Below are 22359 nucleotides of genomic sequence, written 5' to 3'. Positions count from 1 at the left end.
GCTTCCACCGTGCTATGCGCCCTGAGCGCATCGCGCCGGCCAGGTCATTGCCCTATAGCCGCCCCAAACCACCTCAACTACAGCAATATCTGATCTCATACCTTTCTGGTTAGCGTGGACCAGCAGACCTTGTGATAACAGTGGTGGATTGAGCGGGAGTCGGTTGGCGCCGATCTCGGAAAGGGCTCAGCCTGACAGTTGACTTTGACTCGGAGGCCCCTTCCCAGAGTGTGACTGTAATCTCTGCGCTTGTCGGCTCTCCGTTGTATCTGAGTACGAAACGGCTGACTGGTTGTTTGAGGACGCACCTGTCCGAGGCTTGGTGTGGTGCCGTCATTGGCGTCAAGGAGCCGTTTCACCATATATGACTCTGACAACGAAATCGTGGACATTACTGAAGAACAGTCACGAGAATTCTCGTCTTGTACCGCTACTGTTGGATGGCAGTGGTTTGCACCCACCTGCGATTTTCGCTCAAGGGAGTGTTCTCTATACGATTCCGGTCATGACCATGCGGGACCAATGGTTGTGTATACATAACTCTGATCATGCAAGTGAAACGAGAGTGGTGCTGCACGAGCATCGAGTATTGCTTATCTAAATCCTGATCTTTATGAGAAAACATTTTGAGACTGGAAGACTCTGGAAGACTCTGGCCTCCACTGCCGGCCTGCGTCACCCACACGAGGCTGACGCCAGCCTGGGCCAGACTGGAACCTCATTGTGCACCGTCTTGTCTACCAGGTATAGGAGCTCAGACTGAATCCTACTGCCGTTTGACAACCTCTCCGTCGATGATCTGCTCCACCACATCCACAACGTTGCTGCTCTCGAGAAGCGTGCGGGCCCGCTCCATCATCTTCTGTGCCGACCACGGGACCATCCACCTCAACGGACCAAGCCACCAGCTTGTTGGGCATAGAATGAGAACAGATGCACTGGCCGTCTGGAGCGACATCATGTTGGCCGCCGTGGCAGGGGTCATGGCGAGCCGTCGAGATGCAACGGCATCGACAGAAGCCAAGATGGCCAGAAAGAAGGCCGCATCCATGTCTGACGAGAAGTCGAGGTGAGCCGGCCGGTTTTCGAGACGTCTGCTGTTCTTGGATAGCCCCTGACGAGGATGGTGCTATCGGAGTGTCGCCCATTCGGCAGCGAGGCTTCGTACTCACGGCCCTCGTCTGTCACCAGAACGGATGGTCGGGAGCGACTCTAGTGAAGTTAGCGCTGTCTCAGGCACCGAACCAGAGACAGGCAGGATCTTTACGGCTTGAATTTATGTGGCGTCCACGGTGGGATCTCCGTTACCACATCTGCCGTCCGGCTGGGCACGGCCGGGGAGAGGGCTGGTCGGACCGCAACTTGCAGATAGTTTGCAGACATAGTGTGGACGGTGTCAAGCACCTCATACGTGGTGCTAGTGCCGACAGCCTATCTCTCGACGATGAATGATTCGAACTGCGTGGAATGCAGGTGTAATGGAGGAGCATGTGCCGGCTCGTCAGTTTCTCAATAGCCCATCCAAGCTCCCGGCAAGAGTCCGCCCAAAAAAAAAAAAAAAAATAAAATAAAAGATAAAAATCAAAAAGCTCACCCACCTGGGGATGATCCTTTCCTCGCTCTGCTAGCTCATGTCCACCGACGTAGGTCGCGCGCATTAGCACTGACGCGTCAAGTTCTGGGCCCGGCTGCAGGAACTCGTTGATGAAGGAGCCATCAAAGAGCACATGCGGTCGACCCAGCGGGCTTGGGAGCCGTGGTTCTTTCTGGGTCGGCCGCATCTCTGCTGCTGTCTTCAGAGCCGTGCACGCTTCACAGGGATGTCTAGGTAGACTACGCAGGGCGAGTGGACGGATGTCATGGCCGCTTCAGCTGAGACCGTACCCTATATTACAGTGTTCTAAGTGGCGGTGCTAGCCTCTATTAATATGGCGACTGGTCAATCCCTGCCATAACAGCTCGTCACGGCGAATAGGCGCTTTCTTTCACCATTATTCTCACCCTGTAACCCTAGAGACACGCTTTGTTGCCGCTGCTGCCGCCTCAAGCTCTGCGATTGGGTGGGTATAGTGTACATGCAGTAGACGGCCGTTGTAGGGCTGATTTATGGTTAAATTGTTTTCACTTCACTCATCCGAGGAATAGCCGTAAGTTGGTGCACTGGTCGATTCCAAACGTTCCACGGGCGAGAGATATCGTGAAGAATCAAGTCAGGCTCAGACGAGACTGGTTGCGACTGCTTGCTACGAAGCAACCAGCCAGTTCGGCAATCACTGAAACAACTACGGCAAAGAGCTTCTCCGAGGCTGATCCTGCCAAAGAATACCGAAATCCGTTACCCTCGTCAGTAGCAGTGCAGATGCTGGATGTGGGCTCTATCTTTTGACTACCCACACTATCCATGGCCTCACCCACCCCCGGCCCAGAAATGCCTCCAGTCACTCCAGCGAACTCTGTACTTGGCTCAGGACCGCTGCCGAGGTCGACGACCGAGAAGGAAAGATCTGATACGAAGTTTCTCCATAGACGCTTGTCCAGAACCCTGATGGCTGTCAAAAATAGCACCACAAGACCTGTGACTCGTTGAGTCCGTGATAGACCTAGGGAATATGATTTTCTTGGCTGCCTGCCCGATCATGACTCGAAGTCCTCACCCCTTCCAGGCCCCTGAAGTGCAGCCAGCCGCGGCTCCTTGACTCTGCTTGGGATTAGGGCCTTGCTTGTCGGAAGAGTCACGGCCGCTCACTGCACCGCAGCCATCACTCTTGCAGCCAACTTAGTTTGAACTATTAAATCGCAGCAGCCGCGGCATCACGGCATTTGGATGATGTTCTCGTTTCGATCTATCATCCGAGATCAGCGAATTTTTGGGCCGGGTGGGTCGTTTCACCTTCACGCACGTTTCCTCTCAGGGGCTTAGGGCCGGGTCTACTAGTATAGTACGAGTCCAAATGGACCCTTTCTACCCGGCGTACCCGGAAGGCCGGGGGAAGAGTCACCCCTTGAGGGCACTAGCCGGCTCGAGTTCTCGAACCCTTCTCAAGCCATGAATGGCGCTGTTTCTAACTAATCCAGCATGCTTGCCCTTGTGATCCTCGTCCTCGGCACCGGCGTTTGCAATTGATCGAAAACCGTTGATCCCGTAGTGCAATCCCATTCAATATGAGACAGCGTCACGGTTCTTTTCGGCATTGGAATCTGTCTCACCCTCCAGACTCTGGCCGAGTTTCAATCCAATTAATCTTTCGATCTTGAACAGTTCGCGATCGTCTCGGGTCTCAAACCAGCACGGGCCACGGTGCAGCACCGATCTGGTATCGAGTCAGGGCTAGCTGTCGCACGACTGCCTCACCCTGAGATTTCAATCACGACAACCTCTTGCCGGAGTCCGATCAACTATTCGTGCTCTGGATAGCTCATAGACCTGTCCTCGTGCTCGTTGCCCTGCTCCACCGGCGAAACACGCTACGATGCAGCTTTGCCCCAATATTCCGGCACTCCCATCTATACCTCTTGACCTCGTCTATATAAGCAGCCATGGCTTCTCTTCCAAGCCCTCCTCAGCAAGCTAGTCTCTTCAGACACCCGTATCGCCTTGTGGCCATTTCATTCCACTCCATCCCACCCATTTGTCTTTCCTTCTCTCTTTTCTTCTAAGTCGTCCTTCGTTCAGATCGAGCTGCGCTTGATCATCCACTTGTTGTCTCCTCTCACTCTCACTCTTGCTTGCAATCGTCTGCTACAATGAAGGTCGCGGTTGCTCTTACTCTCGTTGCGGGTGTACTCAGCGCACCCACCCCTACTTTCTGGGGCCCCGGCTGGGGAGACGGATCCGCTAGCGCTGAAGGCTCGGCCGGTCTCAGCGGCTCAGCCGGCTTAAGTGGTTCCGCTGGGATTGGTGGCTCCGCTGGTCTCGGAGGCTCTGCTGGTCTCGGCGGCTCTGCTGGCGCGTCGGGTTCCGCCTCAGGTTCTGCTGACGCTTCTGCTTCTGGGTCTGCGGACGCCGAGGGATCTGGTGATGCGGAGGGCTCAGCTGGCCTGGGCGGATCGGCCGGTCTCGGGGGCCACGCTGGTCTAGGTGGCTCTGCAGGAATTGGTGGTTCAGGTTCCGCTACCGGGGAGGCTGGTGCATCTGCGTCCGGCGCTGCTGGTCTCGGAGGTCATGCCGGTCTTGGAGGCTCCGCTGGCATTGGTGGCTCTGGATCAGCCACTGGCGAAGCTGACGCCTCTGCTTCGGGCAGTGCAGGTCTTGGAGGCCACGCCGGTCTCGGTGGCTCTGCAGGTATCGGCGGTTCAGCTGGCATTGGTGGCTCGGGCTCTGCCGGGCTCGGCGGCTCTGCTGGTGTTGGAGGTTCTGGATCTGCCTCAGCCTCTGCTGGACTTGGGGGCCACGCTGGCTTAGGCGGTTCCGCTGGTCTAGGTGGCTCTGCTGGCATTGGTGGCTCAGGATCCGCTACCGGGGAAGCTGGCGCGTCTGCTTCCGGTGCTGCTGGTCTTGGTGGCTCCGCTGGCGGCTCTGCTGGTCTCGGTGGCTCTGGCTCTGGCTCTGCTGGCATCGGAGGATCTGCTGGCGGCTCTGCTGGTCTTAGTGGCTCTGCTTCCGGCTCCGCTGGTGGCTCTGCTTCTGGTTCCGCTGAAGGTTCCGCTGGTCTTGGCGGCTCCGGTTCCGCTGAAGGCTTTACTTCTGGCTCTGCTTCTGGCTCTGCTTCTGGCTCTGCTTCTGGCTCTGCTTCTGGCTCTGCTTCTGGCTCTGCTTCTGGCTCTGCTTCTGGCTCTGCTTCTGGCTCTGGCTCTCTCGGCGGCTCCGGCTCTTTCGATGGCTTGTTTCCGTCTGCCACCCCCATCTGGTCGACTTCTTTCTCTACCTCCTTCTCAACCGCCGGGATACCCACTCCCACTGGTGCAAGCCCTGTCGCAGGAGAGGACTGTGGCTGTGAAGAGCAAGAGGCTGTTCCCACCGATGTAAGCCCTTTTGCTAACGGTGGCTCCAAATCTGAACTCATCCCCACCGGCCTCGGTGGCTTTGATCTTTCCAGCCTCGGCAGCCTGTTCGGTTCCGGCGATGCCTCTGCCTCTGCTACCCCCTCTGCTACTGCCACTGGAAGCACTACTGGATCTGGCTCTGCACTTGGTGGATTCAACTGGGGTAGCCTATTCGGCTCGTCAAGTGACTCCGACAGCTCCTCTTCCTCGTCTTCGTCGAGCAGCGGCCTTGGTTCTTTCGGCAGCCTCCTAGGCAAGTTACCCCGCGCCCTAGGCAAGTCTCGCAGTACATGTTCTTGTGGGCCCAGCTAACCTTTGCTCACCTTCAGGCGGTTCATCCACATCCAACGACGTCACCGACAACTCCGGATGCAAAGAACTCACTTTCATCTTCGCCCGCGGCACCACTGAGATCGGTAACATGGGTACCGTCGTTGGGCCCAAGGTCGGCGAGGCTCTCAAATCTCTGACAGGCAATAAGGCCGCTATTCAGGGCGTCGACTACCCTGCCGATGCTGCTGTATGTCTAACCCCCCTTCCAAGTTTAGCGTACCGAACTGACGGATTCAGGGAAATGCCGCACTTGGAGGCTCCGGCGGGCCTAAGATGGCCAGCCTCGTCGAAACAGCCCTCAAGCAGTGCCCTGACACTAAGATTGTCCTAGGCGGATACTCTCAAGGTGCTATGGTCGTTCACAACGCCGCCTCCAAGCTCTCTTCCGGCCAGGTCGTTGGCGCTGTGACCTTCGGCGACCCCTTCAAGAGCCAGAAGCCCGACAACATCGACCAGTTCAAGACTTTCTGCGCAAGCGGCGACCCTGTTTGCCTGAACGGCGCTAATGTCATGGCTCACCTTTCTTACGGCAATGACGCCCAGACTGCGGCCCAGTTCCTTGTTAGCGCTGCTGGACTGTAAAGTGCTAGGGCTGAGTGATATTGGATCTCCGTATTAGACCTGTCTAGCAGGCGTTGTTCTTGTTATTGAATTTATAATGGGCGGTCATGGATGGAATCGATGATTGTATGTTTACTAGACTGTGTTATGACCTCTTTGGCAATCCCTTCTGCGTGTACATAGCACAGAATTAATCTGATGCATTGCACTGTATCCAACAAACTTTCCCTTCCCTTTCCTTCACCCCCCTTCAAGTCCTCATCTACAGCTCAGGCCAATAATACACCCCTTCCTCAACCGCCTGCACGAGCGCCTCATCGATAGAGATGTATTGGTCAAAGTCTGCATCAAGCTCCTTCAGCAAGATTCCCACAACGCCCGCAAAGACCACGCCTCCCTCCTCGTTGAGATGGGTGTTGTCGCCCTCGCTCAGGTTATACGTATGCGAATCCTCCTCCCCAATCTCATTGACATACTCCCTAGAAGCGACATTCAAATTGGCCCAGAGCGTCCCCGTCTCCGTCGCGGCCTCGATCGTTAAATTCCGCACGTTCTCCAAATCATCCTTGACGAGCCCATCGTCTCCGAAATTGCGTCTTGTCAGGGACGTCAAGAAGATCGGGATCCCACCGGCACCGCGTACATCTGCATCGAACTGGACAAGATTATCCTTGAATGCAGCGAGTCCACTCTCCGTCTTCTGGTCGTTGTGCCCGAATTGGATTGTCACATAGGGCGTGTACGACCCGCTTGCGGTCTCAACGGCTTCCAGGACCTCAGCCCAGAATCCCTCATTCCGGAAGGAGAACGTTGTTGCGCCGGAATCGCCGAAGTTCTGGCCTGTTGAGCCACCGGTCAGAGAGGAGACGAAGGCGTCGCCCCAGCCTCCATTGGGGGCTGTTGTTGAGTCACCAGCCAGGAAGAAGGCCGGGGGCAGGGCGCGTCTGGCTGGGGCTGGGATGGCCGTTGTGGCGCCAGCTAGGAGGAGCGTTGGCAGGATTAGAGGCGAAAACATAGTGGGTTATTAAATGAACTTGATTGACTGGTCTGATATTCTATTGCTCTTGCACAATGGAATGGGATACTCCTGGAGGACCCAATCGTAGCAATTTATATATTTCTTAGCTCCCATCGGCTGAACGGAACTCCCCGCAAATTGACACAATGACTCGGGTGAATTCATTGATCCTGCAACCATATTGTCAATGTTCTGCAGAATGAGGTGATCGACTAGGAACACTCGGTGGGAGAAGGCCCGAGGTGTGTAGGGCTGCACTGGCGAGCAGCTGCATGAGATGCGGGGGATCAGCGCCAAGGCGGAAAAATTGTGAAGAATGCCTTTCTTTCTGGCATAGTGAGTCTGGGGAACTGAATCTTTGATTATATGATCGGGTTATTATGGCCAGCGTTGATTGCTGCTGTTGCTGTTTATCCGGTGATCCGGGCAGTCGGGGCTATTCCATTGAGGATTTACCATGATGAAATAGTAAGTTAACTGCAGAGTTCTGTATTGTGTACATTTCTAGACATCTGCGTCAGCCTGACTTCACTATAAGCTCACTTGTCGACCCTCTCATTATTGAAAACAAACAAAAAGGCAAAGCCCCTCGCAGCCGACTGGCAGTGCATTTAACAAGGGTCCAGAAGTATGCTGTTACTGCTGGAAAGTCCTGGGGACAATGTATATCTGTACTGACAGGGACAAGATGCGCATTGTGACTGAAATGATATCCATTTATTTTCATTCCACTGTCCGGAATGATCCTAAATGAAAATGTTGAGCTGACGTGCTGAGGAGGTAGAAGAAGAATTGAAAGTATAGTTGTGAGGTCATATCAAGAGCAAGTTCGCACTTGCTTTATTTGATATATGACAACATGGAGGCGAATTGCAGAAGGCTTATCCATATTGATGAAGGCACACCATAAGAGACTTAATAGAAACAAACAATGTCTCATTTTGACAGGCTGGGCAAGTCTGGTACCACATTCGATTTCGTTGCTCCTGCGGCGTCGATAAGCCTTCCGCCAGGGTGACCCTCGTGTTCCCCCAGTTGCGAAAGATACAGGAAGACAAGCTGTAGTTGCGAGGGATTCACTCCTATGCTTCGTGCTTAGAGGTCAACAGAGAACCAAAGGCTAACAGAGGGAAATGGTGGACTTCTATTTCCAGATGTCAAGCTTCACAGTGGCACCGGGGCCTTTTGCATCTCTTTATTTAAGAAAATCGAGTCAACCATAGTCCATTAAATGCAAAAGAGCCAACGTCTGGAAATGTGGTATGGTAGTCATAGCAAGCTGGCCCTGCTGAGGGCCATTGCAGCGTTACGTCTTTTGTAAATAAACATGTGATAATGCATTGGACATCACGGTCACTCGGTTCTCTACATTGCCATACTTATATCAAGATCGGCTCAATTACATCGCGAGAACAGCAAACTACCCCTAGTAGACACCGATGATTTCTCCAACCACGCTGCGGTAGACTCCATTCGGGTCAAACTTCTCTCGAATGGCTTTGAACCGAGCAATGTGCTAGAACGGTCAGCGCGGCAGTTCCAGAGGGCCATAGACTTACATCAGGATCCAGGTTTTTCTTGGCCAGTTGGAACACTTCGCGAGTGTTTTTCGTCCAATGCGGCCGGCAGGGAAACTCCTCAATCAGGGCTTTCTCCAGGGTTCCATCTGCAGCTTGTTTAGACAAGGCTACGGAAATATCACAATTCAGAACTTACAAAACGGCTCATTAAACCGTGATCCGTCTCCGACTGTGGGTTTGAAACTCGGAAAGTCGAACATGATGGCTCCCTTGCTCCAGTCCGCACCATCGGAAGTGTTGTAGGTGACCTGACCCAGCAGGTCATAGTATGGCCGGCCAAATTTGATGTTGATGCCGCTGCGGTAGGTAGATGTCATGACAAGACCCTTCTTCAACTCGGCATCGAAGAGCTCGCGTGCTCGTTTGAGTACCGCGTTGGCCTGGGTGACAGGAAAGGCGAGCTCGAGGGTGTATCCGCTGAGCCCATACTCCCATACCGGCTTTTGGTCGGGGTAGAGGCCGCCAATGAGGACATCATAGTTCCAGCCGTACACCGGCCATGTGTCGATGGCCTTGTTGGTCGTCTTCTCGCGGAAGTTTGGCGCCTCCCACTGGCCGAAGAGGATCTCCTCTGCCAACATATTAGACGTCGCCAGCCATCTGCCGCTGTTCCAGAGTACTTTAATGGCAGCGGCTTCGACTCCTGTCACCGAGAAAGTGTTTTGAAATCCCTGCTGTTCGTTGATACTGTTCTCAACGACATCGTAGTATCTCCAATGGAACTTTCTCTTGTACGGCCACCACTATATGGTCTGTGAGCCAGCGAGCGGCAGATTGATCTGTCGATAACATACCCAGAAATTGGCCGTCGCATACGGAGCGATCATCCCATAGATATCACCGTCAAATACCTCGGCCTCATCCAAGCTGCCGCATCGTCAGTTCCTGCTCTACCTAAGACCTATTAGACTCACGTCTTCTGATCCGCATAGACCTTGAAGTCGGGATAGATCTTGAACTTCATCCGTGCGATAACGCCCAGGAGGCCGAGAGAAGTCGATGCTGCCAGCCACTCGTCGCTGTCATCGCGCTCGAGATGACGCAGATTCCCCTCGCCGTCGATGATATCGAGGGCCAACACGCCTGCAGCGACCATCGAGTCCTCGCGGATCGAGGACCGATGGGCGCCCATTGCGACACAGCCAGCGAGCGTGATGTTCCAGTTGACCAAGGTGTACCCAGCCTGCACAATTTTTAGTCAGTAGAGACCGATCATTAGAGGGGGAGGGGGGGATTACCGAAGCTCCTCTCTCGTGCAGATACTCTGCCAGCTGGAGAAAAGTCACGCCCGCCTCGATCATGACCGTGCCGGCCTCGAGGTCGAGATCGTGAATATTGTTGACGTTCTCTGTCTGGATGATGACGGTATTGGGATCGTCAGAGCACATGGTGTCGTACCACATGTGAGCTTTACCCGACGCTCGCACCTTCTGGCCGGCCTGAATGGCATCCTGGACGAGAGATTGGATCTCGTCAACGCTGGTAGGTGAATGAACAGCAGCTACCTCATTGCAGGCTGGGTACCCAGGGCCGTCAAAGGTGTTGTACGGCGCCCCGGCAATGCCGAGTGGTCGACTAAGGAAGAAGAGCAAGATGGAGAAGCGCATTATACTTTAATGACCATGGAAGATGAGGCGACCATTTGGCAAGATAAGACATTATAACCTCCCACCCCGGGATCACATTCGCGATAGCTGGTAGACCGAGGCTGAATGATCGTCTGTCAGTCACAACTCCTCTATCCCCTGCCAAGTTGCTTGCCCAGACTGGTTCCCCGCACTTTGCTAGGTCATGCACAGGGCGATCTGGTCGTACAGCGCCTGTCACTCTGCAATGTGCTGCAACTGGCGCATGAAGGCATCCCGTCAGCTTACCAAGAGGCTTACTACGTCATCGGACGGGACAGCGTGGAGCGGCGGAGGATCCTCTTTAACACGGAGTGACCTCCACTGTCCCGCGTATCACGGTCAATTTTCTTTCTTCCTCCCTTTTTATTATATATATAAGCAATAGAGAAAATAAGTACTACTAATGGCCGAACCAACCAATTCTGGGTCCTGCCTCTGCGGCGCCGTGCAATACCTCCTCTATGGGAAACCGCTCAACAGCGCCGTCTGCCACTGCGACAGCTGCCAGCAGTTCACCGGGTCTGCCTTTGTCGCAAACTGCTGGTACAAGGAGGAGGCAAGCTAGCTTCAGCCAATCCCTCTTCTTGTGAGCGCATTGGAGACTGACCGCTGCGTAGAATGTCAAGCTCACCCGCGGCCACGACTCGGTTCAGACATACGATGAACAAGGGACGACCACTGGGCAGATAATGAAGCGGTCATTCTGCAAGACTTGCGGGTCTTCTCTGTTTATGCAGACGGCAGAGTTGCGGAAGCAGAATGTCATTTCCGTGACCAGCGGGACGATGGACGATCGCACGGATTGCCAACCGGGGCTGGAGGTGTGGTGTGCGAACCGCCGGGGGTGGGTGACTTTGAACCATCAGGGAGTGAGACTGGAGAGGCAGTGATATGGTTCATTGGGAGTTTTCTACGCCTATATAACGTTGGTTGAGGCGGTGGCTGTTCTATGCGGTTTACACTACGACGGGTACTCAGAATTTCTTTTTACAAAAAAAAAAAAAAAAAAAAAAAAAAAAAAAAAAAAAAAGAGGCAAACAGAAAAAGAATAAGAGAGAGGGAAAAGAGGGAGGGAAAAAAATCTAGCAGGAAAGAAGGAAAATAAAGAAGGGTACCTTCTAAGGAATATTTACCTCCCAATCATCGAGTCTTCTGGCCTGTATGGGTAATCGGGGATGGGGAAGGATATGCTACGGATACCACTGACATATTCTTCGTTTGAAGCAATCTCTGACGCTCTTACAACCTTCATTGCCGTTGAAGCAGTTGAAATTTAGGATGCTGAGCCTTAGAAGTCCCAGACAAAGCCCATCGATACTGGCAACCACCAGCAAAACAGGCCAATAATCCCGGTGCCTCAAGACTTGGACGGCTGACCGATCACCGGCGCGTAGATGCATACTTCCAGCCTATCACTGGGCAGGATATTTGATGAATACGAGAGGTCCAGGCTAGTGCTACTTAGCGTTGGGGCCAGACCATTACCTTCCCGCGACGAAAGCATCCCACCTCCCAGTCCAGCTTGGAGGTATATGGTTTATCAAAACTAAGATGAGCTCAACAGCCCTAGAGGGCTGGACCTTCAATGATAACTCCCGCTCCTCCTGGGATATTGTCTGGACATGTCTGACTACCATCTTCGCGTGCACCTGGACGGTTCTGCACATGTCGGTGCCTCGGCGCAACGGCTCGGAAGGCCTGATTCTAGCAGGCAAGCTGATACTTTGGACTATCGCGCTCTTCGCGCCAGAGGAAATTGTGCTGATCACTTCGGGAGAGTTCTGGCGGGTCTGGTCTCTGCGAGCGGGCTGTAACGTAGCGCAGGCCGCCAGTGGTAGCCGCACAGGAGAGCTGGACAGCTTGCTGTATCTACGCACCAAGCCGCTGGCAGAGGTTACACTTGCGGCCGGATGCGAGGACCGGGAGCTAAAGCTGCCACCCGTCCCGGCGCGGTGGACGCTTGCGCAGTGCTGGTGCGTGAAGATGGGCGGGCTCACTTTCGAGACGGAGGACGGGTGGATCTTCTACGTGGGCATGACCATGTCATAGCGCTCATCGAGGCGGGCGTGATCCCGTGCAGCGACTTTACCGATCGCGAGATCAAGGACCACGCAAAGGCAGATACCTTGGCGAAGACCTTCACTGTCTGCCAGAGTGCCTGGGTCACGGCCAACATCGTCGCGCGTGCCGGGTACGGTCTACCCATTACGACAATCCAGTTCGCGACGCTGTCGTACGTTGCCTGTGCGATTATGGCGTACGCCTGCTGGTGGAAGAAGCCGCAGAATCTGGCGGTAGCGATCACCATCGCTCTGCGACACAAGCGCGACGCTATGCCGGCCGAGATCAGGAGGGTCACGGCCGACGCCCGGATTGATTGATACACAGGCACGTCGTCTCGCCAAATGAGCCCGTCAGCGCAGAGTTTGCTCTTATCGGCAGCAATATGCTCCGGATGATAGTCGACGGGTCGGCCTCGGGCGTCATGAGGAGGGAGTTTCGGGGGCTGAGTCTATGGGAGGAGTGGTGGCTGAACACGTTTGCCGGGCTTGCGGCTTTTTTGTTCTGCGGTATCCATCTGGCTACGTACGTCTGATTTGCCTTTTTCATGGTAATGTGGTCTGACCTGACTGACTTGTCTAGCTGGAACTTTTCATTTCCTACGGACGCCGAGGCAATTGCCTGGCTGGTTTTCTCGCTCGTGGCTCTGGCGACGCCGGTCATCATATATCTCGTCAGCCAAGCAGCGCTGGTGGCACGGTGGTTGAAAGGCAGGGGAGTCCCATTGCCTTCCTTTCTGGATGGATTTCCTGAGCCCCAGGGCAAGTTCTACATGTTTGAGATATAAATACGTCCCACTGGCGTGCATCCTGGTCTATGCCCTTGCTCGTCTTGGACTGGTCGCCTTGACCTTTTCGTCATTGCGAGCCCTTTCCAGCGGCCCGTCTTTAGCGGTGGATTGGCTTGGGTCTATTCCACATGTGTAGCAGAAGATTTCAGTGGCGTGGATAGGCTTCTCTGGGAATAGGCGCAGAGGCTGTCGTTGCATATCAGCGTGGTTTTCTTTCGGTCAGCATAGAGCGGGTGAAGGCACGCAGAAGCAGATAGAGCAAAAAATAAAGATTGAGCAGGTAGATCTCATTTCCAGCCTTGGTTCCCTCCATACAAAGTAGTATGTGCATTATGTGCTGAGTGCTAGAGGTTATCCAATGCGTGCTAAACCCTGCGTTCCGTACTATTCCTCTCAATATGCTGCTGTTGATGGTAGTGGTGAATCCTAGTAAGCAACTTACATGAGAATGATTGGATATAGATACGAATATATCACACCAAATAGGTTTACTCCTCCCTCAAAGGTACAGACTGCCCGAGCTTCCTGCAAAGTTCTTCCAGGGCCATCTTGTCCTCATCAGAAGGCGTCAACGTCTGCGCTTGCACAAAGCACTGCCCACCTCCACCCCCATCCGCGTTCCTCGGATACCGGTAAATCAGCTCCTCTATATACGGACTGGGTCCGATGCCATCACAGAAGACCAAATAACTCTCCTCATGGAGCCCGATCACGATCTCCGCCTCGCGCTCAAACGGTGTTGAATTAAACTCCCAACCCTCAGGCGAGTGACCGTACCTGAAACGCCGGAGGTGCGGCAGCCCATCTTTGAACGCGCGGAAGTAATCTGCCCAGCGCTTGGTGTAGCATGCATAGAGGGCACCAAGGAGTCCGCCGCGTTGCGTGTACTGGCCTGGGGACAGGTACGTATTCTCAAAATCCTTGATCGAGACCTCATATAGAATGCCGCAGTCATCGAGGTATAGCTCTGTCAGGGTATCGGCATGCGCAAGAATCCAGGTCAGCTGAGAATCGTGAACGAAGCCGTAGTTTCCCAACGACAGCGATTTGAGGTGTGGAAAGTGCAGGCCCCTGAAGTCGAGTTTCGGATAGAAGCCGCAGTAAAGGGACGAGTAGATCGTCAGATGCCGCAAATTGGCCGTTGTGGGTTCTAGCCAGTGTGAGGGCAGGGTTTGGTAGAACTCATGCGCCTCGGTTCGCTGGTAGTCGAGTTCGCCGTGGAACTCGCGGTGCTCGTTTGTGATGTTCAGTCTTAGGGATTGTAGAGCGCTCAGGACTTTCCTGATATTGGACACGGCTCTAGGGTCCGTCTCGTTGATGTTGTGTAGCTCGGCCAGAGCCAGCTCTTTAAGTGGCTGCGGCTGTGCTGCGAATGCAGCAAAGGCCCGCTGCATGACGGCGGAGCGAAAGAACATCTCCTGCGGAACGGGGTGCCAGTCGTGGTTCGTGTGTTCGGGGTGGAAAGACAGGGCGATGCTTTGCAGGCGGGGGAGGTCCTTGAGACTGTCAAAGAAGTTCCAGAATCGGAGCGGAAGACTCGTCTCGTCTTCTAGCTCATCCTCTTCGCCTTCGTCGTCCGAGTAGTACATATAGTCACCGTCCTAGCAGGAAGAATCAGATCTGCTTAGGGCCTGGAAAGGGCAAGTGTGGGTACCAGCCTACCTTGTCCAAGTTGTAGGTGGTGATGTAGAGCTTTTTTACGTACTCTGCCAGCCGTGGATTCTTCAGTATATTTTGCAGTCGATCACAGCTGGCCTTCAGAGGGGAGACGGCGGTGGTCTGGAATACCCATGGCTGTGCGATGTTGGCTAAGAGCCGGTTTGTAAGGCACAGCGCCTTGCGGCCTGCCAGATCGGCATGGAGGCAGATGTGATGCAGGATCTCTACTGGAAGGAATGAAAATTCAGTCATTGCAAATGGGTGTATATCAGCATGAAGAGCCGTTTGACTCAAGATAGCGCAAGATGCCCTCGTAGCCACCGTAGCCACCGTAGGCAGCGTAGACGCCGTAGGCAACTGTCGAGTGGGGATTTGCCAACCTGAAAATATGAATGTCTAAGACTAATCTGGTAGTCACGACGCCTTTTTGGCTTAGCGGTATATTTTACCAATAGGATCTATCATCAATTTCCCTGGCTAGTGTGCATCCGGTTAGTCTGCAAGAATAGGGTCACAGCAAGGTAGGTAGCCATTCTGTGAGTCCTGCGAGGTGGGCTGTGAGCGTTGCAATCCATTTCTAATGGTGATGGCATCGTGATCATGTAACAAGCTGTCCTTCCTATTAGTTAGCACAAAATTCATAATATGTTATCATATAGCCTGTATAAGGACTCTAAGTCGGGGGATATAGGGCTCCTTGAACCGAAAATGGAAGACAACTTATAATCAACCGTCTTGACTTTGGGCCTGACACAAGGTGTTGCGCTCTTGATGGTGGTTTCCCTTCCACTGAAGTTAGAGAAGTCTGGTTGCAAATTAGATATCCATCACCGTTTTCAGGGACTCAGGTAGACACCAACGCTGTATAGGTAGCAGCAAAGTAAAGCGGGAGAAGGTGATCAAACCTAATATCGTAGTTTTACTGAGAATTCTAGAATAGTTTTAAAGGTCTTGCTTGGTTTTTGTTAGCTAATATATATGAAGTTCTGGTTGTGCCTATAAAAGGGATTAGGTTAAAGCCCCCGATACTCTATCTTGCCCATATACGGACTCTAGGACGCAAAAGCTTCATCTAGCTCAATTGCAGAACTGTGACTGCCTGAAATGCAATGTAAATATCTTTATGTTGGTTGCTTGATCAATGATTACACGCTCCACGATATTAACGAGCCTAAAGATCGAGCTTGAGATACATCCTATTGTAAAGCTATAACTACTTTATTAGAACTTACCTAGCCGTTTTTTGTTTTCTGACTATAGTCATGTATACCAAATAGAAGCCTTCTGGTGCAATAGCATCCGCGAAGTATGTCCGAGCAGTGGGCAGGTGAGCCATGCGTTGTCGATGACTGAGACTATACAACTGAGCGGTCATATAGCACAGAGCATCTTACCTCATATGACCCTGCGATGCCGCTCAAGCCACTACCTCCTTGCTGAAGACATAAATTATGTATACTGAGTTGCCATGGAAACGTTCATGCCGTCAAGCGGGATGTCAAGGATAGCGTATTCGTACTATAAACCAGTACTCGTGAAACCGACGCTGATGATACGCCTCTTCCCAGTCTTGACTTCAACTATAAATCCAGGCGCCAAGGTATTGCGTCTAGTGGGTTTATCTATCTCCCTTGTGCCAGGCGCATACCCTATCCTCCCGCTCTACATGGTCAAAAAGAGCCTGCGGTGAGGTGATGCTATTGTCTGTACCACCATGCGCTACAGCTCTACAAGCCAACCTTCTTATATTATCGTCCGTTTCAGACTCAACGATTTAGAGCCTCCCCGCCTTCAAAGTCATGCCCCTCGGCCATCTCCTTCATGCGCTCCCCTTCACTGCCCACCCAGTCCTGCGCTGCAATCCTAACCGACGCAGCCGTTAATTCATCTTCGAGCCCGAGTGCCTTTGCCGCAAAAACCAGTAGCATGCCCTCCGCCTCGGGCGCGTTCCTCGACAGCCCATGGTTATCGCCCTTGAAAATCTTGATCTCACGGGAGCCAGACGGGTCGTCCCCGTACTGCTGGTACAACGACTCCGAGCATCTCTGTGGAAGACATGTGTCCCCGCTCCCATGCAGCACGAGAAGCGGTCGGGGAGACAGTTTGCGCACGCCGGACGTTTGAGCTGTCTGTGAGGCCACAGTCGCCACGCCGAGGACGCGATCTGGCTGCTGCGCAGCAATGGTGAAGCACGGAGACCCACCAAAACTCCATCCTACCACGACGAACCGGGTGGACCCGTGATTATCCTGGAGATAGTCCATTGTAGCTGCGATGTCAGGGACGCAGTAATCTGTGCGCGCGGCGACTCGATAGTCCAGCCGCACTACATGGACCCCGAGGAGGATGGCGAGCTTATCGGCAAGACTGGGGTAGATCCCTGACGGGCCGCTCACGCCTCCTCCTGCGCCGCTGACGAGGATTACCGCTGAGTTGCGGGCTTCGGCGGCATCGTAGTCGCGGGGTGAGTGGAGAATCGCAGGGGCTTCATGGTCGAGGGGGTCGTGGACTGGGATGAAGATGGGTTGGGCGTCGACTTCGTTTGCTCTTGCACTGCCGAGTCTGGGGGGATGGATAGGGCCCAGGGGTTGGAGGTGATGTTTGGAAAGCGTTGCCATCTTGTAAGTTCTGACCGAGTTTGGATGATCAGGGGTTGTATGGTTCTTAAGGCTAGTGCTAGTGTATATAAGATGATGTTGATTGACATCATGCCCTAATCAGGCTGACGCTATGGATGTGGCAAGTCGGGCCATCCTCCACATTCATTCTCCAGAGTACCCAGTGTAAACAAGATGTTAACTAATGGGCGGTTCAATAGGGGAAAAAATAATAAATATAGAAGAATACATATCAATACCATCCATACCATTCCAGTTCAATACTCGATTGTTCTCCTTCGTCCACTGGCTCTGCCTCAGGAATCTGCTTATAAGCTTGTTACTACTGTTGCTTGATGGTATTCTGAAGTATAGCTAGAACAATGTAGAAGAAATACCTAATCACCTGCTAAAACTTGAAATTTTATTATAATATTAAAAGTCTTTAAAATCGTAGAACTACTACTCCCTGTCGAGCTTCAGGCAACCAGTAAGGCTTTTATCAAGCCTGGCGTCCAATTGCTAGTTCACTGGGGTTAACATAATTTCGTTGCTCGCGTTTGATTTTTTTTTTTTTGTTCGTTTTTTAGGCAGCATTTTATAGCAGTCTAACGGGGCCGAAAACCGTTCACCAGCCTTGTCATTTCTGGCAACATCTTCTTTCTTGGATGAAAAATGTGAAATTTCGCATTATGGGCATTGATGATTCTAGCTCTGACACGGCAACAGTACAATGGCTTGAACCCCAAGCGGAATATACCTGATCAAGATCACAGTTCTCGCACCATGTATCCCTTTCCTGTATACTCAGGGCACCCGCAAACATGTCACGACCACCAGCCGTTCGTCGACTCTGCCTCAATGGCTAAATGCCTGGAGGCACTCACAGAAAGACATTGGATGTTCAATGTTCACGCTCACATCCAGCGCCTTCAGTCAGAAACCGATCATACCCAACCACACTCTCCAGCAAAACCTGAGCCCCAAGCGCACTGAAACCCCCGTTAGTACTCTTCAACTCTTCACACAGAAAAAAGACAAAAAAGGAATGAAAGAAAAGAGCATACCAGTCTTCCGGGGAGCAGTATTCCGTCGGATGGTGACTGACTCCATCTCGACACGGCACAAAGATCATCGCGGTGGGACAGTGTCGACTCGTATAGACGCTGTCATGTCCAGCACCGCTTGTCATCTCCATCCAGCCCTCTGGCCCAAGTAACGCCTCGGCTGCGTTCTTGATTACTCCAGTACAGTCATCATGGAACTTGACTGCCGGTGAGTCCGTCTCGACCGTCCAACTGAGCCCAACACCCCTCCCGTCTTCTGCCGAGATGGCCTTGAACGACTGCAGACACTCCTCCTCGACAGTGCGGACAACAGCGTCTTCTGGATGCCTGATATCGAGGGTAAACACCACCTCCGAGACAACCGTGTTTGTGGATGAGTTTTCAGGTATCTTAAGGATACCCGTTGAAGCCAGCGCCCCAAAACGCTTCGCGATCTGATTGCTGGCAACCACCATCTTGCTCGCCGCAAGCAGCGGATCCCGTCGCGCGGTCAACGGCGTTGTCCCTGTGTGCGCGTCCTGTCCGGTCACAGTGAACTTGAGCCATCTATACCCCTGAGCCCCCATGACAACACCGACTGACCGTCCTGAATCCTGCAAGATCGGGCCCTGTTCGATATGCAGCTCAAAATGCGCAGCGAGGGGGTTAGCGACATGTGAACAAGGGGTTTCACCGAGGTACCCATGTCTCTCAAGTTCTGACCGCAGCGTGACTCTGTCGTCGGTGATGTCGCGCAGATCCCAGGCCTGCTGGAGTGGGATCTCGCCAGCCCACACACCAGACGAGCACATGGATTTTGGGAACCGGGCGCCTTCTTCACTAGACGCTGTCAGCATGGATAATGGTAGACGAGTCTCAGTAGAAGAACATCAGGAGTGACAGAAGTTGGAGAGGACATACTTTGTCCAATTCACAATCCCAATATCGCTCCCCGTACGGAATCCACTCTCCTTCATCGTTTTCAACACCTCCAACGCCCCTAGAACTCCGAGGATTCCGTCATATCTTCCACCCCTCGGCTGCGTATCCAGATGACTCCCCATCGCAATCATGGGCCTACGTAGGCCCAATCTCCCTTGCTGTCTCGCAAACATATTCCCCATCTGGTCAACAGTTACCTCGCACCCAAGTTTCTGCACCTCATCGCTGAACCACCGGCGTACGCGCGCGTCGTCCTCATTCAGAGTTAGGCGCGCCATGCCTGTTTCGTGGGGGTTCCTGGCCGTGAACATGTCAATCCGGAGTACAAAGTATAGTTTAGTGAGGTGAATATGGGTGTTTGTACGGTACGTACTCTCCCCAGCGATGCGTAGCGCCCCATTTACAGGTCTCGTGGATGGTTTCCCAGAGCCGGCTTTGGTTGATTTTAAGGCCGGAGGGAGCGAGTCTGGGGATCTTGGTCAGGCGCATTTCAATCTTTTCTGGTTTGAATATGAGCGAGTAAACGAAGGAAGAGTACGAATATCTCCTATAGAGGGGTTTAAATTCCGCAGCGCCTTCTGCGGACACTGGTGGATCTTTTCCCCAATTTGTGCAGACGCCTTCCCATAACATGGATGGGAGGCAGATCTGAAAATTTCGGTTTGTCTACGTTTTTACTTCATAGTTAATATTTGCAAAAGTAAAACTACAGTTCGATAGTCAAAGAGGAAGTTGTCAAACATAAAGGGAAGCGGTAATGAGTTTAACATCGTGCCATGTCCTATGCCCAACCTAGGGCTCAAATCCCAAATCTCTATAGCTTGCATCCATCTCATCTCTCATTATTTCTATCTTCTACTCTACAGACTCAATAACCTCCCTCACATGATCCGGAAGCCAGAACGCGTTCCCCAGTCCCAACCCCAACGGCCCATGCAGCCGCACGAGGCCCAAGTCCATCATATTCCAGTTTCGGCTCTGGCTACGAAGAGCCTGCTGCCAGCCATAGACTAAGCGCTTAGAACGAATTGCGTGCTCTTTACTAGGCGCCTGGATAAGTAGGAGGAGCATGAAGTTGCTGACCGTCGCAAAGCCGATGCGACACCCTGCAGATATGGTTAGCGCTCCTAGCATAAGGGATTGGGGCAGTGCAGACGAACAGGAGTACCAGAAAGAACCCATCTCCGTAGATTCAATGCGTGATATAAGACGAAGCATATTCGCGGCGCAGGTTTCTGCGGCATTGAGGATCATAGGGATGGACTTGTCGTCGTCTGTCGCCGTAGTCGCTGGGATATCTTCCGCCACGTTTTCATCGCCAATGATCTGGGCAATGTAGTCGTCTACAGTCAGCTCTGAAAATAGTGGAATCTGCTCGTTCTCGTCTATTAGCCGGGGTGGAGGCTTATTAGGGACCATGGGGCGGAGCAGTGCGCGGAAGATGAAGACCTCGAGCAGGAGGTAAGCGAAGTGGACACATGTAGATAATTCTGGGCTACCAGGGTTCCCATCCTGCGACGAAGGAATGAGGGAGAACCACTCTTGTAACTTGCGAAGAAGCATTCGTGAAATCTGTAGAGACTCTGAAAAGTTGGAGGACAGGCGCTGAGCAGCGCGGAGGGAGCTTTAACGTTCAAATGGTTAGCCTGTTCTCGTAAAACTTTTGGCCGAAAAAAAAAAAAAAGAAAGAAAGAAAGAAAGAAAAAAAGAAAATAAAAAGAGAACTGACTCACTATAAAGAGCTCTGCACCTCGTCCACAATCCTCGCCATCTTCACCATACGCACAAACCGGTCAGCGGGCGCAGATTCAAAATCCGCTTCATCGATATCGGTGACGTCCCATTCGTACTCATTTATGTACGGCGGCCGTCCCATCAGTAATGCATGCCATTTATCTTCGCTGTAAATTGCCCACCAGAGACGTCTCCGGAGGCGGCGCTCCCAAAAAGGGATACCCATCGGCCGACATTCCAGCTGCAAGCCTAGAGACATTGCAAGGCCGACCATCATTCCAACGAATGACCAGATAAACGGGGTGCTGGCTAAGGCGGCTGCTTGTGCACTTTCGCACGGTTTGTGAAGATACAAAAGACCGGCCTGCAGGACGGAGAGATGGGGTCGGTGGATCTCTTCGAGGATGAGATCGAGCGTCAGCCGCCAGAGCTGGACGGCTGGAGGCGCTTGGTAAGCGTAAATAATGGAGAGATACTCGTCATATTTGGCGAACGGTAGAGCTGATGCATACAAGGCGGCTAGCAGATGGACGGGAATGGTTTGCAGGTCCTGGGAGGCGATGAAAGTAGACACCACCGGTAGACTAGGAAAGACATGGGTGAGGAAGAGGGAGATCAGGCGCTGGCCGTGATCTACAGGAACCAGGACATCGAGTTCCTGGCGCGGGGTGGAATACCCTCTGGCAGCCTTCGTTGAGGCGGCCGCCGACTCGTAGAGAGCATCGTCGGTGACGAGATAGTGAACGGGGATCTTCTCATTCAGTGGGACGCCACCGGCATTGCGAAAACGGACTTGATGGAAGTGCAAGAAGCCGTAGTCGTCGAACTTGCAGTGACGCAGTAAGAACGGGTCCGACTCGCCCGAGCTACCCACCAGCTGTGCTGAAACATCCGGGAGCAGGTCCAGCGTCTGAATGGCCTGCTGGCAGGAGGAGCGTTCGCCGACGGGGAATATCAACGGCCGTGCCGGCTCCGGCAGATACGCCGCAGGCGCGATGGGCTGTAGACTCGGCTCAGAGCTCCCAGGCGTTGGACTGGTAAAGGCGACTGGCATAGAGACCGCTCGGTGAAGGCGAGCGAAGGAGCAGAGAGTGCCGCTGGCCTGGCATCGCCGGCAGCCGATCTGGTCATCGGGATCGCAGCGGAGCTTCTTTTGTCGGCATCGATCGCAGGGCGGATGTCGCTTGGACCGATATGGCCGGCGGATTGGGGACGCCATTCTTAACGAGTCTATGCTTGCATGGCTACTAGGGACCGACGGCGACAGATATACAGACGGTGGGCGTTTCGCCGGGAAAAGATGTGCAAAAAAGATCCACAATTGCTCTATCCGCGAATCGGAATGCAAGATGGCCGATGATTAGAAAGCCATTGATCCACAAGGGCCTTAATTCGCCGAGAGGGACCCGCCAGCCCTGCCTTTGGCT

The 22359-nt window shown here is 53.1% G+C and overlaps 10 protein-coding genes across 10 annotated transcripts, besides 1 other annotated feature; 4 read left to right on the top strand and 6 right to left on the bottom strand.

The window, feature by feature from the left end:
- Window positions 1–22359: part of a sequence feature (contig 1.51 915..1114266(-1)) that runs on past both edges of the window.
- Window positions 767–1781, bottom strand: ANIA_02832 (uncharacterized protein; the record flags this gene model as incomplete). The annotated part of the gene is made up of 2 exons (XM_655344.1): window positions 767–1129; window positions 1599–1781. 2 exons carry the CDS (start codon window positions 1779–1781, stop codon window positions 767–769), a joined length of 546 nt encoding a protein of 181 aa, XP_660436.1.
- ANIA_10372 (uncharacterized protein) lies at window positions 3745–4937 on the top strand (the record flags this gene model as incomplete). The annotated part of the gene is made up of 2 exons (XM_050612623.1): window positions 3745–4847; window positions 4919–4937. 2 exons carry the CDS (start codon window positions 3745–3747, stop codon window positions 4935–4937), a joined length of 1122 nt encoding a protein of 373 aa, XP_050468525.1.
- On the top strand, window positions 5063–5898 carry ANIA_10346 (uncharacterized protein; the record flags this gene model as incomplete). The annotated part of the gene is made up of 3 exons (XM_050612622.1): window positions 5063–5198; window positions 5313–5503; window positions 5554–5898. The coding sequence occupies 3 exons, from the start codon at window positions 5063–5065 to the stop codon at window positions 5896–5898; spliced, it is 672 nt and encodes a 223-aa protein (XP_050468524.1).
- ANIA_02834 (rhamnogalacturonan acetylesterase) lies at window positions 6140–6892 on the bottom strand (the record flags this gene model as incomplete). Its single annotated transcript, XM_655346.1, has 1 exon — window positions 6140–6892. The coding sequence occupies one exon, from the start codon at window positions 6890–6892 to the stop codon at window positions 6140–6142; it is 753 nt and encodes a 250-aa protein (XP_660438.1).
- Window positions 8214–10078, bottom strand: ANIA_02835 (uncharacterized protein). The gene is made up of 6 exons (XM_050612620.1): window positions 9714–10078; window positions 9390–9658; window positions 9270–9342; window positions 8612–9218; window positions 8455–8561; window positions 8214–8411 (listed from the first exon to the last, which is right to left on the bottom strand). The coding sequence occupies exons 1-6, from the start codon at window positions 9876–9878 to the stop codon at window positions 8322–8324; spliced, it is 1311 nt and encodes a 436-aa protein (XP_050468523.1). The 5' UTR covers window positions 9879–10078; the 3' UTR covers window positions 8214–8321.
- ANIA_10368 (GFA family protein) lies at window positions 10507–10993 on the top strand (the record flags this gene model as incomplete). The annotated part of the gene is made up of 2 exons (XM_050612619.1): window positions 10507–10659; window positions 10721–10993. 2 exons carry the CDS (start codon window positions 10507–10509, stop codon window positions 10991–10993), a joined length of 426 nt encoding a protein of 141 aa, XP_050468522.1.
- On the top strand, window positions 11655–12951 carry ANIA_02836 (uncharacterized protein; the record flags this gene model as incomplete). Its single annotated transcript, XM_655348.1, has 4 exons — window positions 11655–12076; window positions 12184–12336; window positions 12492–12689; window positions 12747–12951. The coding sequence occupies 4 exons, from the start codon at window positions 11655–11657 to the stop codon at window positions 12949–12951; spliced, it is 978 nt and encodes a 325-aa protein (XP_660440.1).
- Window positions 13443–14865, bottom strand: ANIA_02837 (uncharacterized protein; the record flags this gene model as incomplete). Its single annotated transcript, XM_655349.1, has 2 exons — window positions 13443–14555; window positions 14617–14865. The coding sequence occupies 2 exons, from the start codon at window positions 14863–14865 to the stop codon at window positions 13443–13445; spliced, it is 1362 nt and encodes a 453-aa protein (XP_660441.1).
- Window positions 15785–17231, bottom strand: ANIA_02838 (uncharacterized protein; the record flags this gene model as incomplete). Its single annotated transcript, XM_655350.1, has 5 exons — window positions 15785–15809; window positions 15846–15976; window positions 16008–16049; window positions 16262–16317; window positions 16385–17231. 5 exons carry the CDS (start codon window positions 17229–17231, stop codon window positions 15785–15787), a joined length of 1101 nt encoding a protein of 366 aa, XP_660442.1.
- Window positions 20054–22151, bottom strand: ANIA_02839 (Zn(II)2Cys6 transcription factor; the record flags this gene model as incomplete). The annotated part of the gene is made up of 2 exons (XM_655351.2): window positions 20054–20822; window positions 20932–22151. The coding sequence occupies 2 exons, from the start codon at window positions 22149–22151 to the stop codon at window positions 20054–20056; spliced, it is 1989 nt and encodes a 662-aa protein (XP_660443.2).

The sequence above is a fragment of the Aspergillus nidulans genome, chromosome VI (genome assembly GCF_000011425.1).
Source record: "Aspergillus nidulans FGSC A4 chromosome VI".
In the NCBI taxonomy this organism is placed as follows: domain Eukaryota; kingdom Fungi; phylum Ascomycota; class Eurotiomycetes; order Eurotiales; family Aspergillaceae; genus Aspergillus; species Aspergillus nidulans.
This window is presented reverse-complemented; position numbering and strand designations above follow the sequence as displayed.